A 16,155-nucleotide genomic window follows, 5' to 3' on the forward strand; every position below is an offset into this window, starting at 1 on the left:
CTTTTTTTGTCTGAGTACTAATTCAAGTGTTTTGTGAAAAATGTTCCTCGGTTCTCCAATCTTTTTGACCGTGTTACGCAGTGTTTCTTCTTAGTTAGCAAAAATGAGCACAGAAAACAAAAAGCTAGTCAAAACATTACAACACACGTAAACACACGTTGTTAAACATCGTTTGTGATCTTCTAAACTCAGTTAGTATAAATTGTTAGTGCTTGCAACAAAAAATTATTTTTTAACGTTCTCATGTTCAAATTTTTATTTTTCCGATATTAAACATTGTTAAGAACACGTTGCTTTTTTTCTATTTTTAAGGTAGGTTCATACTTTTTCCGACGAATGGATGTCAACGAGGAGTGGAATTAGAATTAACGAGACTGAGTCATGCCGGAGTAATAAAACGACAACAAAGTGACTTGTTTCAGAAAAGTGCTTTTTTCCAGACCACTTTTGACGTGAAGGAGAAAATTGTCTTTGAACAAACTGCTGGTAATGTGACCTCTGCTCTTCCATTTTTACTGTTTCTTCAATTTGAATGTTATAAGGAATGTAATATATGGGCTTCAACTTTTCCAATTTGCAAGAATTCAAATCCCTCATCGGGAAGCGATTGTTTTTATGACTTTTGTTGTTGTAAAAAACATCGACTTTTCGATTTTTCTGGACAGTATTCTGGACTGAATCTTCTGTTCTCATTTTGATTTTTGACCTTTTCGTTGTTTTCTTACCCAATACCTCATAAATGAGAACCAACCTCGTTTTCCAGAAAAACTCAAGATTCCCTGATGGAGTTTATAAAAATATATGTTATGAGATTTGGTTAAGAATTTTAATACATTTTTACGCAGCTGTGTTTTGTTAATTTTTGGTTGTCGATGAAGTTATTGACCATTTGTATTAAGTCATTGACCAATTATACGGACTCTATACACTTGTGAATTTTTGCACTTTTAGGCAATTTTTGAATTCAGTTAATAAATTAAATAGGTTCTTGTTATTTGTGTTTGAGACAAGGACAAAGGTATCCAGACAACAGATGGACGGACAAGACTCATCTGCAGAATGCTGAGCCCTGTGTACTGTGTGGATCATGTTCTTTGCGGCGACATTGTGTATAGTAGAGAGAAGACAAAATCAGAACACGGTACCATCGAGTAACTACACTTAACATTTTTTTTCTTATTTTGCGCAGCAAGACGTAATTCTTAAACTTAGCTTTATGCGCCCCATGCAATCCTGTTAATGAGATCAGAGATGTAATTCAAAATTATGTCCCAGTTTTTTGTCCTATTGGCTACACTCTAAAAAAATCGGTTTCGTTAAAATACTTGGAACATACATTTGATTAAAGAGAGCGCATAGCGGGGGATTAGTATACATATTGTAATAATACATATGCATTATTATTATACATGATTATATAATATGAGAGAATAGTTTGAAGTCTGTCCTTGATTTGCATTCATTTTCTCATCACACTACTTGAGCTAAGGTGAGTTTGTTCACTCGTCTGCCTCCACTGGTTCTGGTTCCGGTTCCATGTCTTCGCTTTCACTCTACAAACAAATAAACAACTAGAATATTAAAAGAAATTGTAAACAAACTCAATACGCAAAGTAGGGTGGAATTGAAAACCAAACTGACGCAGGGATATTAAAAAGTTCATGGCGTGTCTGTGGTCAACAGTTCCTTTCACTTAATTCCAAAAGTACAATTCCTATCCGATATACTAACTATATAGCTGGTGATAAGTACTACGTTAGCAAATCCAATTTGTTGTGTGCATTCTTAGAAAAGACGATATACAGCAATACCTGGATTCATTACAATGTTATCTTGTGGTTTTTGATGATTCTATTCTGCAATTTTATGATCAAATTTTGCAATCTTTTTAATGATTTATAAACCAAACAGCATGGTCTGTTCAATAAACCTGGTTAAGATCGAGAAGAAATCAAGTTATTTGATTTACAACATGCAATTACAGAAGTAGAGAATTGACTGAGAGTAAGACTTACGGTTTGTTTTTTGGGTAGGTCGATTTTCTTGGCGGGTTTCTGTTTGTTCTTTTCCTCCACTATGTTCATGTACTTGTCAACCATTCCCTTCACACCCAGGAACGACTTCTCGTTCTAAACCAGACACAAACTCAATCCACACACATTTTCATAAGAGTATAAATGATCCGCTCTGATAGTTCAGGTGAAATTGAGCCCCTCGCCACTTAGCCGCAATTCCGAAATTCTTTGCTTTTAAAGAAAAGAAAATGCAGTACAATTTCTCAGGCTACCCTCTCATTGGGTGAGTTGCTTTTGAGTCAAAATCAGTTAAATCATGCCCTGACTGAGTGGGCTAACATTGTATAACAAAAATGAAAGCTGCTATTTTTTTAATGAATTATATAATCAATTCGAATCCCTGTTAAATGATATGAGGCGATAAAATCAATACCCACAATTATCACACTTCAAAATTTCTTCTTCAAAATGCTATGTTCAAAATTCTTCCTTTGGTTCTACAAATAAACTTATTTCTCTTTAATAATCAGCTGAGCAGATTGTCGGCTCAGTTTCACCTGACCCGAGGACTGAGTTTTTAACTCTCAAGTTAGTTAATTCGTGCAATGATGAAACACTTGCCACTAGCAATTCATAATTCCAAATTATGTCCGAATCCAAAACTAATAAATTCAAACGGCTCAAAATGAATCTTTTTTAATGATTGCACCCACCCTTCTCATCTCTACAACTTGGTAAGATTCTTCTCTTTTTTTCCAAAAAAAAAGGATGCATTCAGTTCTTTTTTCAAAAAAATAGAAGTCAGTAGAACATCGAAATTGCGCTTTTTTCTTTAACATTTTTCGATTTTTCAAGACAGGCGTCCGGATCGTGCATCCTGCAAGATAGGCGTCATTTGCAAGAATAAGCGTCATTTGCAAGATCTTGCAAGATAAGCGTCGGAGGTCGTCTAGGGAAGGTTGCTTTGAAAAGATTGGAAGTAAAAACATTGGAAAGTTTTTTTTTTAATATTTGGTCATTTAGAAGATTCGGATGAATAATCACATCAAATGGGCCTCAATTAAACCGTTATTAACTTTGAAGTTAAAGGTGGGAAGGGTGGGGCAAATCAGATTAAGATGTCTACTGTTAACCAAATTAAACTAAGGATCAAATCATAAAACATTAGAGTAAATAGTGACTATATGTAGTATGTATTGTATATCTAATGTAGTATGTTTTGTAAGTGCACAACATAAGTAGTTCACCCCAGCTGATACCTCGTCTTGCTGCATTCTGAAAACAACAACAAACAACCTATCAAAACAACAACAAACACACACCTCACTATTTCCTCTTTGACCTATGGAGCAAGTATTTCACACCATCTGTTCCAACTACCCAATAACAAAACTTACGGTTTTCTTCACAAGAACAAATGAGTCTATCCCCACACAGCACTCCCGTGAAATTAACCCCCCTTCATCGTGGTGTATTAAGGTTAATGAGGGTAGATATCTAAGGGTATCTCTACCCCTTAATATGGGGGATGTGATAAAGAAAACCCGAATAAAGAATTATTTGCGCATTCTAGGGTGTTAAAAAAGTTCTGCGGGGTCATATTCAAGCATCAGGCGGGGTACATGGAACAGATCCGATTCAAAATATAAGCATAAAAACAATCGGGTTACGAAAGCAGTTTTTCATTTAACTCGATCCGGATGATGTGAAAAGCTTTGTATTTGAAAAGTGAAGAAATTATGAGCTTTATATAGCTATAATTCTTTGAATTAAATAATCAATTTGCGAAAAGCGTTCAGAAAGCAAGCTTTTGCTTATTATGTCGATTTGCTAAAAGCAAGTAAGCATTGCTGACTCGAATTGTTTCTTTTTTGTCTGAATTTCAAACTTGCAAGTGTCATCTAACAACTACTCTTTTGAACTGTCTGTTACTCAGACAATAAGACCCGTTTAAGATTTCGATGATTAAATTGAAGGCAATAGCGTGACGTCATCTTCGGATAGTTACTTGATTGGCGGCTCCGAATCTCTTTTCACTAGAAATATCATAACTGAGAAAACCTTCAGAGATCTAAGAACCAGACACGTTGCTGACCATTGACATTTAAATTACAATTTAAAGAGTAAAAGATAATGCTTTTTTTTCTATCGAGCAAAATATTTACTTTGATAATATCACAATTTTCAATATTTTTGGGGTAAAGAGCAACAATAACCACTTGGGATTTGACAGAATTTCCATAACTTCATGAAGAGGAATTCAGAAGTGGAATAGGTGGATTACCTTCGTGATCCACCCAGGTGGATTGTCTTCCTTCGTCGCCTGGTGATTTCGTTGATACGGACTAGCAACTCACGGATCTGTCACAAAAACAGTACAAAGGTTATAAACAGATAAATTTGTCTCAAAGTACGAAAAAACAACTGTTTAGGGTGTCGAGTTAGAGCAATGTTTGGAGAAACTGTTGTCAATAGAAACAATATAGTAGGACTTTAGAAACAATTTAAGTACTTTAAAAAAATACTTTTTAGCTATAATGCGAACCAAATATCGAATTAAAATTTTCTAAAATGTGGTATTAAATTTACAGATTTTTTTTGGTTTTAGAACAAACATTTTACCGGAGAACATGTATATACTTAAGCGTCTGGTTGCATGTTATGAATTTAATGTTTGGAATCCCAAAAGAGGGTAAAAAAAACATTCCGTTTTTCGATCAAATTATCTTATTTTTTGTTATGGAAATACAGGTAGTGTCCATAAGTAATAACGAAATTCGGGTGAGGGGTCTAAGAAGATGAGGAGTTACTACTAAACATACGTCGTAATCCTGTTTCTTGAATGTCATTTCGATGTCATACTTCTCTCCCTCCAGAGACATCCATTTAGCTCTCAACTCAGTCGCTTTGTCAACCAAGTCACCCTCCCCTGCAATGATTTACACGTCAATTCATAGAAACATTATAAAACAAGATACAACGAACAAATATTATTAGTTGTGGCATAATAAGTTATCAGATATACAATCAGGCACTGACTTTATTCTCTTAATGTTAACATGAGAGCCGATGAAAGAACAAGAAAGCCACCATAATTCTGTGCATGGCGAAGAACGTTACCTCATTCGCATTTGACTGCATTAAATGAATAAAACTCTTATTTTCTGCCTTTAAATTTAAAATTAGCTTTTTATTAAGTTCAAGAGAGAAAGAGTTGATGTCTAACTCATTCGGTCGAATCTCTCGTCGTAATCCTGGCATCGGCGCCTCACTGCATCTTCCCTCTTGGCCGCTTTCTCCTCCTCTGTTTGGGCCTTCTTTGCAGCCGCGATCTCCAAGTTTTGCTTAAAAAGAAATACACATATCCAAGCTGTTAAAAACAAAACAAACTCTATGATTGGGTGACGAAAATAGAAAAAAATCAATATCATGTTTGCAAAAAATTTCGTTCACTAGTTTTTGATTGATAAATTTGGCACTTGTTAAAAACTATAAATCCGTTATTTGTATCAAATTTGGTTACAATAATTCTCAGTTTCTATAAGTTTACAAATTCCGCTCAGGTTGGCGTTTGCGAGACATCACAATTTCAATTTTCGATTTTTTGAAACTGTAATAAGTTAATAACAGTGTGTGCAAGTTACAAAGACGGTCAGCTATGATTGTCTCGGGTGACAATTGAATTGTTGTTGTTTACAAGGCTATATTTATTGCGTACAAAAACAGTGACTGACTACATTACTGAGTTGTTTGTGGTGGTTGGTGTGGTTCTACTAATCAGGACTACTAACAACAGATACGACTCTTGATTCTCACATTCAAATTGTAGCAAAGTCAACGGGAACTACTCAAAAGCATTAGCAACAAAGGTAATATTTTTGTTGATTCAATCGATTGTTGTACTTGCTACAGCTATGATCAAGATATCCCGTAAATTGATGCAATCGCTGAACCAATTCAGATTTTTCAAACAAGCAAATTTTTTATTTATCTTTTATTCTGATGGTCTCTGTATTCCAAGAATCATCTTTGCTTATGTTTTCCGAACAGATTATGATTTATGTTATCAAGAGTCGTATTTGTGGTAGTGCTAAAATTGGACTATAGGTTGCACTGTAACATACCTGCAGTTCAGACAAATGCTAGTAATAACCATTTTTGAGTAATAAGAGCCAAATGAAGTGAATTTTTATTCATTCACTGATTTCTCTCACATTCAAACCTTAGGCACGGCATCCCATACACTTACCTTCTGACGTCACGCAAAATAAACAAGATCATTTCAACTATATGCCACGTGACTGTAATGAAGTCAATGAGAACTTCTGGACTACTCGAGAACCAGCTAACCAATCCAGATTTTAACCAGAACTTCACAGTGACTTTGACAGCGTCACGCAATTGCTTAGAGACACGCTGTGCAATAAAATCAGGACTTTCGTTATATCAAAACTTGCACTTGCGTGTTTTAACTACAATTATTACCCATCAGTATTTCCATTATGTGCCACAAAAATTCAGTCAATTGCCAAACTTCGTTATAGACTGCCATAACCACTTGAAAATTTGAGACTGTCAAATGGAATACAACAGCAAAATTGTAGCATAATATGTCAAGAAGTGATGAATTTTGTTTTAAACTTGGTTTTACAAGCAAAGTAGGGAGGTGTTTTTTCACACACGGTGGGATAAGACAATCTTAATTGTCACAATACCATCCGTTTAATATCTTTGTAATAGCATATATAAACTGTAACAGCTAATCCTTCCTCATATTAGGCTATGCAAACCATTTTCAGTTCACAAACGCGCGTTAGTTGGTCTCTGCATTATAATGGAAACAAAAATTTCATAATTTATCGATTGGGGAAAAAGGAAGTAGATCCGAACGTAGAATGAAAATGTGAGAATATTTTGAGTGGGTTACCTTGACGATGTCGAGGGGATTGACTCCTGTGGAGACAGCATTCTTCTGTTTGTCAGCCTGTGCCTCTTGCAACTGCTTCAGTTTCTCCTCTCTCTCACGTTTCCTCGCCTACACCACAACATACAAACATTTTAAACACTCAAGGTCAGTTTATACCCACAGTATCTACACTATCGAGGTTCATATTTCTTTGAAAGTTCAAATTTTGATTTTCTCTGTCAGTCAAAAAGAGATTGCCTTGATATGAGACATAAATCTGTATAATGCTCATTTCAAGGGGAAAGTTTTCACAATAATTGTCATAAAATAATCACATCTAATTGAGTCAACAATTTATCAAGCTTCGGAGCCTTAGATTTGGTGCATATTATATTTTTCTGATGATGTTCTAGAGAAATTAATGTTGGTGGGTGAGAGGTGGGTGTTGTTACCTCTTCGAATTCCCTCTTCCTGGCCCATTCCTCCTCCTTCTTTTTGAGTCTGATCATCTCCTGTTCAGCCCTCTTCTGCTCCCTGGCCTCCCTGTCCTTGATCCTCTGCAGTCTGGCCTCCTTCAGCTGGTTGTCCCTGGCTTCCTCCTTCTCCCTCTCAGCCTCCCTCTCCTTGATGTCCTCCAACAACTTCTCCATCTCCGCCTCTTGCTCCTCTCTCTTCTTCTGCTTCTTTCTCACCTACACAACACAAAGCTCAATGCAATACACTGCACACAGTTATATTAAGGTTATATTAACAAAAAACTGACACCAAATGTAAATAAACACACAAGTTTTTCTAACTTGTAGCCAATGACATCATGTTCATTTTTATTTTCTTCCACTTCTTCTTGTACTACACAACATATTACATCATATAAAAAAAGTTTTTTCAAATTTGTCAATCGTATGCTCAATTGTAAAGGAGCAAAACCCTTATTGGCGAAAAAGTGGCATCCTTTCGTAATCATAATTTTTTGAGGTCAAGCTATATGATATGGATAAAAAAAACAAAATGACAATTGGGAAAACTTTTGTATCAAAAACTGAGAAGCCAAAGTTAAATGTTTTTATTTAATGGAAAGATTTTTGTTCCGAACCACTTTAGTGGGGGAGGAACTATATACTCAAACTGGTTTTTGTTTTGTTCAGACAATTTTCGCCGATCGATATATTAATCGTACAGGTTTGTGAGTGTTATTAATGGTAAGGGTTGTGAGTGGGTTGTGAGTGGTAATTTAAAAGCCTGTCCAGTGTAGAATGTGAAATAAAAAAAGACTTTTTTGATTTTCGTTTTTTAAAGAGTTATAATGGTTTGAAATAAAAATGTCACTGAATTCAGTGAAATTACAACTAAAAAGTTTCCTGAAATTTGTATTTTCCACACAGTTATCGAGGTTTAAAGTTTTGTGAACATTTGACTGATTTTCATTGTTTCTATTCACATTTTTAGTATTATTAGGGAATTTTTTTGCCACTTTTGCTCTAAATATGTCAAAATTGATAGAGATAGAGTTGTACATTTTATCTCTAAAAACAAGAGCGATTTTCAATTGTTTGCTTCATTTTTTTGGCTAAAGTTTTTGCTAAATTTGTCAAATTTCAGCCTTTTTTCCATCAAAAACGTCTCGAAATAGGCTTTTGTAGTCCAACTTGTTCAAATTTACAGCACTACTACACCTAAAACTACTGACAGTTTTCGGTTACTCCAAAACAAGGTAGTATTATTTGTGGATCCTTTGAGAAAGTACTTGAATTAAACGTTTGCCGGTTAATCCTTTATTTAAATCTTTAATTAAGCAAAATGCACCATTTATGTTTGATATATTGACTTTTGTTGTCAAATAATCCATATCCATAATATTCGGAGAAATAAATTGTTCCCAAAAGACGAACGCCGATAGCCAATCTAGCTTTGGTCTAACCGTTGTTTCTTAAAGTCCAAAAAATGGATTGTAATCAGTCTATTTTTTAAAAAAGAAGTTCGCATTTCTCCCTTTTTTTCGTTAATTACGGAAAAAAATTAATATCAAAACGTAATAATGACAAGGTACAAATAGTTTCCTTCCAGGGAGTTTGAAGGAGGGAGTTTGACTTTTAAAGTCCATATTTTTAAAATGAACAATGGTTTATTGAGCTTTGCGACTTTCTTCTCTTTATGGTCAACTTCTAGCTTAAGTTCAGCAAAGACAGGTCACATCGGGTTTCCTATCGATTTAAATTTAATACTTGGTGCGATTTTACGTTTTAAGTAAGGGGTTTTCTGCTAGCATACTCCAAGTTTTCGTACAAAATTTACATTTTTTGGAAACGTTCCCATCAATCAGGTTCTTTTTACGCTCTTGTCACATTTTTGACAATTCAAGTTTCACATTTTGAGCACTGAAAGGAAGATGCAGTTGAACCTATCGGATTTTCGGAGAATAGATTATTGTTGTAACTGCTTCCACTCTGTCTTCTAGAAGAATTTAATGGATCTTTTTTTGGTTTTCGGTCTTATTTGTCGTTCATTTTGGAGTCGTTTGACAAATTCTGGATAATTGCAGGTCATAGCGTCTTCCCAAGGATGAACAAAAGATTCTATTTAGTGATTATGGATGATTGCTAAAGTTTTTAATGATTTTGAAATCAGATGTTTTAAAAAAGTATATAGATTTTTTTAAATTCACATTTCGTTGTTTTTTGCCTACTTGTCAGCTACTCTCGAAAAAGACAGGCTGTTTATAAAATTTTCGGCGCTGAGAAACGGCGCAATTGAACATATGGCGTATTTTGGTGCATCGCTTATTAATTTAGCGGCCCCGATACCGGTATTTTGCAAAAAGAATTTTTTTTTGTTTTTGTTTGTCGTTCTTTTTGTAGATGAATAAAAAACCCTGCATAATTGCAGGTCATAGCGATTGCTATGAAAAAAATATTTGCTGATTTCATTTGATATATCAATTTTCCACCACTTTGGAATCAAATATTTTAGAATACATATAAAGATCTAATTTTAAATTTGAACTTGGCTCTTTTTTGTCTACATGCTATCTAGTCTCCTTAACCACAACTTGCATATCGAAGTATTGGTGTTAAAGAGAAGCAGTATTGAAAAAAAAAGGTCTTTAGTTTTTTTTGCAGAATAATTAGATTTTGATTTTTGTCTATCTATCGTCATTTTTGTCGAGATATTCTGATTAAGGGCAGATCCTAATGCCTTTTTTGAGAAATAAAAACCATATTCAATGATTTAAGTTGCTATCTAATTCTTTGATGCCTTTCAAATTAAGTTTTCAAAAAAATTTCAAGACAAACTTTTTTTAAACATTTCCCTTTTAGTTCTTTTTCAAAACTTGTTGCCCAGTCTCATTATTCAGCGGTCAGATATCTCACAATTGGGTTTTAAGGAACACGCAGATGACCATATCTTAAATTTTATTGATTGGATCATGGTTTTAGCGTCTTCGACGCCGTTTTATTGTAAAATTTACGGAATTTTTGTTTTTCGTCTGAATTTGTCGTTTGTATTTGTAGACGTACGACAAATTCTGGAAACTGACACGTCTCAATATCTTTGTTTTATAGTGAGAACGAAAACAAATCTATTTAAAGTTTTCAATTGATATCTAATGGATTATAATGAAGTATTTGTTTTCGAGAAAACAAGCATTTGATTTGTAATTTTGTCCTTTTTGTTCTTTTTGACTGCTTGTTACCGGGTCTCATCAGACACTGATCCCATGTTTTTTCTAGCAAAAAGAAGCTAGTTTGTTTAAGTTAGGTTTTATTTGGAATTCTTTTTTGCCTTTTTTATTTAGTTTTTTTCGTAATAAAACAGACATTAAGTTTTGGATGTAAATGCTTGTTGTTATTTGATTCTTTTTGTTTGTCTTGTCTCATAGTCTCATTAATGACAAGTCTCATTGGCCCAATAAAGCCGCATTATTTACTTTAACGAAAGATTTGAGTTAGAGGTATTTTTTCATACACCAATTATTGTTGATCAGTATGTCAGAACTTTTGAGAGTTTTCGATCTGTTCCTCATTTGGTCGACAATTAAGCCTAACTTGTGGATATACCGGATCGGAACCTTATGTACGAACGCAAATTACTGAGCCTCCTTGTTGGAAAAAATAGGCGGCCACCGAACAAGAGAAAAATTCAAAGAAGTGTGTATTTGTTTAAAAGTAGCCCTTGATTTTCTGTTAGATTCAATTTTTGAAAGACGGGGGGGGGCACCTGATTATAGTAGCAACCAAATAGATTTGTATGGCCTGCTTATAAATGCAACCTAATACACAAAACCGCTGAAAACAAATTAGGCAAACAAGCAGGATAATCTTCAGTAAAAAGAAAACTCTACTCTTTAGAAATACATATTTTTGAGCTATTCAAAAAACTAATTGAAAAACTGAGAAAAAATGGGAAATCAGTTTTTTGACAACTATTCGGACAAAAAGAACAAAATCGCGACAGTTAAAAGTACACAACACGACGAGTTGTCTAAAACTTATGAGAATTGGTGTTAAAATCGAAAACTAATAAATTCCATAGAAACCGGCGGCAAACAATTAAATTTTTCAGAAAACAATTCAATTTTTTTGAAAAGAAATTGTTTTCATTTTTTGTTTTTAAAAATTTGCATTTTCTGAATTATGGAAGCTCAATTTTCAAAAAAGAAAGGATCATCAACATTTCCGCAGCAAAAAATCGAGAAAAACAATTTTGTGAAATGCTGGGAGTTCATACTTTATCTCATTATTTACATTTGACCATATTAAGAATTTTTGGAAATTTTGATATAAATCGTTTCAGATTGGAGAAACTGCGCGTTCTGTGCTCTCTGGAGACAAAAATAAATTGAAAAAAGCTCTGACAATAACACTTGAGTTTATTCAGCATTGACATTCTTACAAACATAATATAAAGTTTGTGGAATTTGCCAATATTGGACGTCAAAAGTGTTCTGACCAAAAAAAACATCGGATACAGCAAAACACTCAATATTTCTCCAAACTCTCGAGATTTTGTAGGAAATAAGAAATTTCAACGATACATTTTGTATCATTGGCATGGTAAGCATGATTCTTTTAAGCCTAAAATTTAAACCAGTCTGGTATCTTTTCGTATCTACCAAGGCAAATTGGTTTAATAAAATTTGCTCTCAAAAAGCTAATAATTATGCAGCAAACATCAATTAAACAGATACAAAACATGGAAGCTGACGCTATGCATGGAAACTAAAACCTTTGAAGCTATTTGAGCAATTAGTCACGTTGATATCAACTGGTCAACATTTGAGAGCTAATTGCAAAACCAATTTAGATGGATTGGAACCAATATTCGAACCAAAAGCAAATAAAACTCATCGGCTCTAGTGAACTATCTAACTTTTGTCTAGACAACGGTACCCTTGAGATAGATGTTCAAACAACGTACAAGTTGATTTTGTCTGCAACTGATAGCCCAAATCACTTCGCTTGTAACACTCAGCACAATCAATATTTGAACAATATCTACGGCAAGCTATTTATTTGAAGCTATAAATTGAAACACATCGAAGAAATCAACGCTAATTTGAACTGAAGAGAAGGCCAAAAAATTGTTCCCTACAATGTTAATGAACCAAATTCCAAAGTAGTAAAGAGAGCCTTAAATAGTGATGCGCTATCTCAACAGCAGGGTCAATCGATTCATTAAAAAAATGTAGTGTCCATTTTTGCGTGTTTCCTGTCTAACATCGATATTTATGCACATTTACAAAATGAAGTTGGCTTTAAAAAATAGATACAAACAATTCTGACTAGTTGTTGAAACGCTTAGACAATGTTTTAAAATGGAGAAAAATGTAATTATATAATCGAAGTTATTTCCATGATTTTAGCCAAGAGACAATGTTTGAAAAACTGTTATTCTCCATTTTCAGGTATTCTGAAAATTATGTTTTGACAACATGTTACTACAAAACAGACATGAGTGATTTGTTATTGTCGAAAACAAGTGTAGAACATACCATATATGATACTAAGCTCCTGGTTTTCAAAAACATAGAATCTATAGTAGCTGAATTAAATGAGCAGAAATCAATTAAATTCCCGTTAAATCATGTACAGAATACAAACAAGTGGAAAAGATCAACTCTTACGGATTGTACGACTTAACAATTTAATCTGAAAAAAAACTACCTTTAACACGAAAAATACAAAATAAAATATAGAAGCATATCAGCTGATGAAGCTAAGGTTGGCAACTACTGAAAAACACTGCTGAGACAACTCCAACTTGAACTATACTACCACACTCAAAGTTAAGCAAATTTCCTGTACAACCATTGTAGACGTAACTGACGGAGGCAGTGCATATTAAAAGGTTCTACTTCATTTCACCCCTATTCATTTAACCCCCTATCATTTAACCCTGATTTATTCACCCCTCTATCATTTAACCCCTCTATCATTTCACCCCTCTATCATTTCATCCCGCTAATTAGCAGTCGACATTAAAGTCATGTTTTGTCATAATTAAGTGGCTAGATTAATCCCACATTCGGTTGTGATAGTTTCATATCAAGTCCCACGGGCCGCTGAGGCATGGCCCGCAAGGCATGGCCAAATGATTTTATTGCTAATTTAATAATCCTTATTTTATAGGGATTAAAATCGGGGTGAAATGATAGTGGGGTTAAAAGATAGAGGGGTTAAATGAATCAGGGGTGAATAAATCGGGGTTAAATGATAGGTGGTTAAATGAATAGGGGTGAAAAATAGGTTATTTATAGGTTGTTTAACTTAAAACCCTCGCGCGTATTTTAATGAGAAAAATTAATAAAGCATCTGCCAAATTCAGACCGCTTAAAAAGTCGTGCTAATTCGGAACCTCAGCTAAACAAATTAACAGCCAGCCGACTTTAATTAACGAACAAATCTAAAAACACTTTTTTGAAAGTATGATAGTTGATGACTCGTTGTTTTCAGTTTGAAGAAAAGCGCAAACAGAGAGAATATGCAAATCGAAAGAAAACTTAGTATTTTTTAATAATCCAATAGTTAAAAAGTTGCATTATATCACATACACCAGCTATTGACCCAACAAAAAATTTTGTTTTAAACTAGCTTTGTTCAGACAAGCATCATGTAAAGCATAAAGCAATGATTTTCTTAAATATCAGGAAAAAAGATATAACATAACCGACTAACGTCGGGCGAATTGCTCTCAAACGACCGGCGAGCGGTTGGCTTTGTCAGTATAGCCACGGGGGGGGGGGGGTCTCAACCTCTAAGAACCGCCCTTCACATCATAAGCATAAGTAAAAGTCTCCAAAACAGTTTGAGCTGTGAAACAGAGCTGAAAGGCTCTAAGAGCACTTAATGCCCGCTGGGCGCTACCTGTTTATCCCGTTTTTGAGGACGAAAAGTCAAAAGCGTCAGACGAAAAATCGGTCAAGCGAAAAATCGCATAAAAAGACCGACAGGACTAATATAATTGCTACAAACTTCGTTTGCGAGCAATTAAAAACTTTCAATTATCTCAACAGAAATGTTGTCTGTTGTTCATCTACAGTTTGCTTCCTTTCAAACATTTTGGACCAATCTTACCGTTTGAAATGACTGAAATGCTTGGATAAATGAAACTTTTAAGAGAAGTTTAAATGAAACAAACGGCTTTTGTCGCCCACAAGCTTGCATAGAAAACTAAGCCGAGAAAACGCTCAAAAGGTTTTAAAAAGCTTTAAAAATTAACATCAGAAGACATGAAGAGCGATTTAAGCAAAGTTGACTAAACCATTAGGAAATACCATTAGGAATCCCATCACGATTTCAATAACGACTAATGGAAAAAATTCAATTAAATATCAGAATCACGAATGTTGATTTCTAAGTTTCAACAAAATGAACGTTTTATTTTCACCCATATTTTTGCAACTATTTTTTTGACCACTTCGACTGTTTAAAATCACTGAAAAGCAAATCGTGCAAATCACTCAATGCAAATCGTTTATCAACTTAATTTAAAAACGTTAATGGAGCGGTTCTCTATTTCTAAATACGAAGGCTAAGATTCGAACCCCCGAAGACTGGAAATTCTGGAATTGAAAAATTGTACCATCTTTTCCTAAGGCGCAGCAATACTGAACATTTTTTACTATGGTATGTGTATGTATTAAGTTGTTTGCACTCCCACTGTTTCATTTTTCCATTTGTGGATAGTGGACTAAGTTCTGCCAAGAGTAAATTTTCGTTTCATGTGACGTGTATTCCTGTTAATTGCTGCGCCTAACTCATTTACTAATAATTTGCGCTGTTAGTTATAACGTCAACTTTGTATTTCTAGACGTGCAATGCTTTCGCTTCGAATTAGTTTACTTTGGAGCCAAAATGGTGAACAATTCTTCGATCGTAATTATATTAACGAATCGATTACACGAAATTGTTTAATTATAACTAGCTCACCTCAGCCAACTCGGCGGGGTCCAAGTCATCGATGTCAATCTCCATGGCTACTGATTAGGTTATAACACGGGTGTAATAACTAGAGAAATTATAACACAAGGAGTGAGGGTATCTAACAACCAACTGTCGGAGGTAAGCTGACAGAACGAAATGAGCAAACCCAATTCTACTACGTGCAAGAATTTATTACACGCGTAGATAGCAGTTTAGTTATGAATACTGGGAAATTCGGGGAAAATGTTTTGAGTTTTATTCCGTATAATACCTTATTCTAGCATAGAAGCGAATTTTATCTACATTAGAATGTTTCCAATGTTTAGTTTCTTTCAAGTTTTATTACCTTTTCAGAGGGGCGTAAGTTCAGCAAACCTTTTCTCAAACCTGCTTGCATTTGTTATCGGGGTACAAAACACTCCTAACACGCACGTACTGTCATTGCACAGGAATTCATTCCAGAAGCAAAGTTTTGCCACCCCACAATTCGGGAAAAGAAAAGGTCTCAATTTTACTCACAAACCCATAGTCTGTTATCAGTTTAAGTTAACTGTTTATATTTAACCCATGGCAAATGCTAAACTATTTGACGATTACTGAAATCCCCATTTTGGCGGTTTCCAGTCCAGAAAAAGGGAATTTTAATCGCATTTACGTTTCTTAGCATGTTTAAGAAACATGGTTAGTCTGTACATGAGATTATACCATGGCAAAATTTGACAAAGCTACAGCAAGTGAACAAACTTTGGGCAGTTATTCCAAACATAGTTAACGCAATTGGAAATTTGCCATTAATTGGAATATTCCATGAGAT

The 16,155-nt window shown here is 34.4% G+C and overlaps 1 protein-coding gene across 3 annotated transcripts; it reads right to left on the reverse strand.

Moving 5' to 3' along the window:
* Positions 1 to 1,311: 1,311 nt before the first annotated feature.
* LOC142349825 (uncharacterized) lies at positions 1,312 to 15,541 on the reverse strand. 3 transcript variants are annotated; one of them, XM_075401620.1, is made up of 9 exons: positions 15,348 to 15,541; positions 7,374 to 7,613; positions 6,943 to 7,050; positions 5,242 to 5,359; positions 4,838 to 4,944; positions 4,300 to 4,376; positions 3,263 to 3,290; positions 2,016 to 2,129; positions 1,312 to 1,553 (listed from the first exon to the last, which is right to left on the reverse strand). In XM_075401620.1, exons 1-9 carry the CDS (start codon positions 15,390 to 15,392, stop codon positions 1,500 to 1,502), a joined length of 891 nt encoding a protein of 296 aa, XP_075257735.1. In that variant the 5' UTR covers positions 15,393 to 15,541; the 3' UTR covers positions 1,312 to 1,499. The 3 variants fall into 3 exon arrangements, with proteins under 3 accessions (XP_075257735.1, XP_075257736.1, XP_075257737.1); XM_075401621.1 differs by lacking the exon at positions 3,263 to 3,290 and adding an exon at positions 4,024 to 4,051; XM_075401622.1 differs by having other exon boundaries at positions 3,275 to 3,290; positions 15,348 to 15,534.
* Between the last annotated feature and the right edge of the window lie 614 nt (positions 15,542 to 16,155).

The sequence above is a fragment of the Convolutriloba macropyga genome, chromosome 11 (assembly GCF_964194025.1).
Source record: "Convolutriloba macropyga chromosome 11, txConMacr16.3, whole genome shotgun sequence".
Classification (NCBI taxonomy): domain Eukaryota; kingdom Metazoa; phylum Xenacoelomorpha; order Acoela; family Convolutidae; genus Convolutriloba; species Convolutriloba macropyga.

Coding starts and splice junctions, on each gene's coding strand:
- LOC142349825 (XM_075401620.1), bottom strand. CDS start 15,392: ATGGAGATTGACATCGATGACTTGGACCCCGCCGAGTTGGCTGAG. Junction 7,051..7,373: donor GGAAGAGGGAATTCGAAGAG/GTAACAACACCC, acceptor GTTGTGGTGTAG/GCGAGGAAACGTGAGAGAGA. Junction 1,554..2,015: donor ACCTACCCAAAAAACAAACC/GTAAGTCTTACT, acceptor ATTTGTTTGTAG/AGTGAAAGCGAAGACATGGA.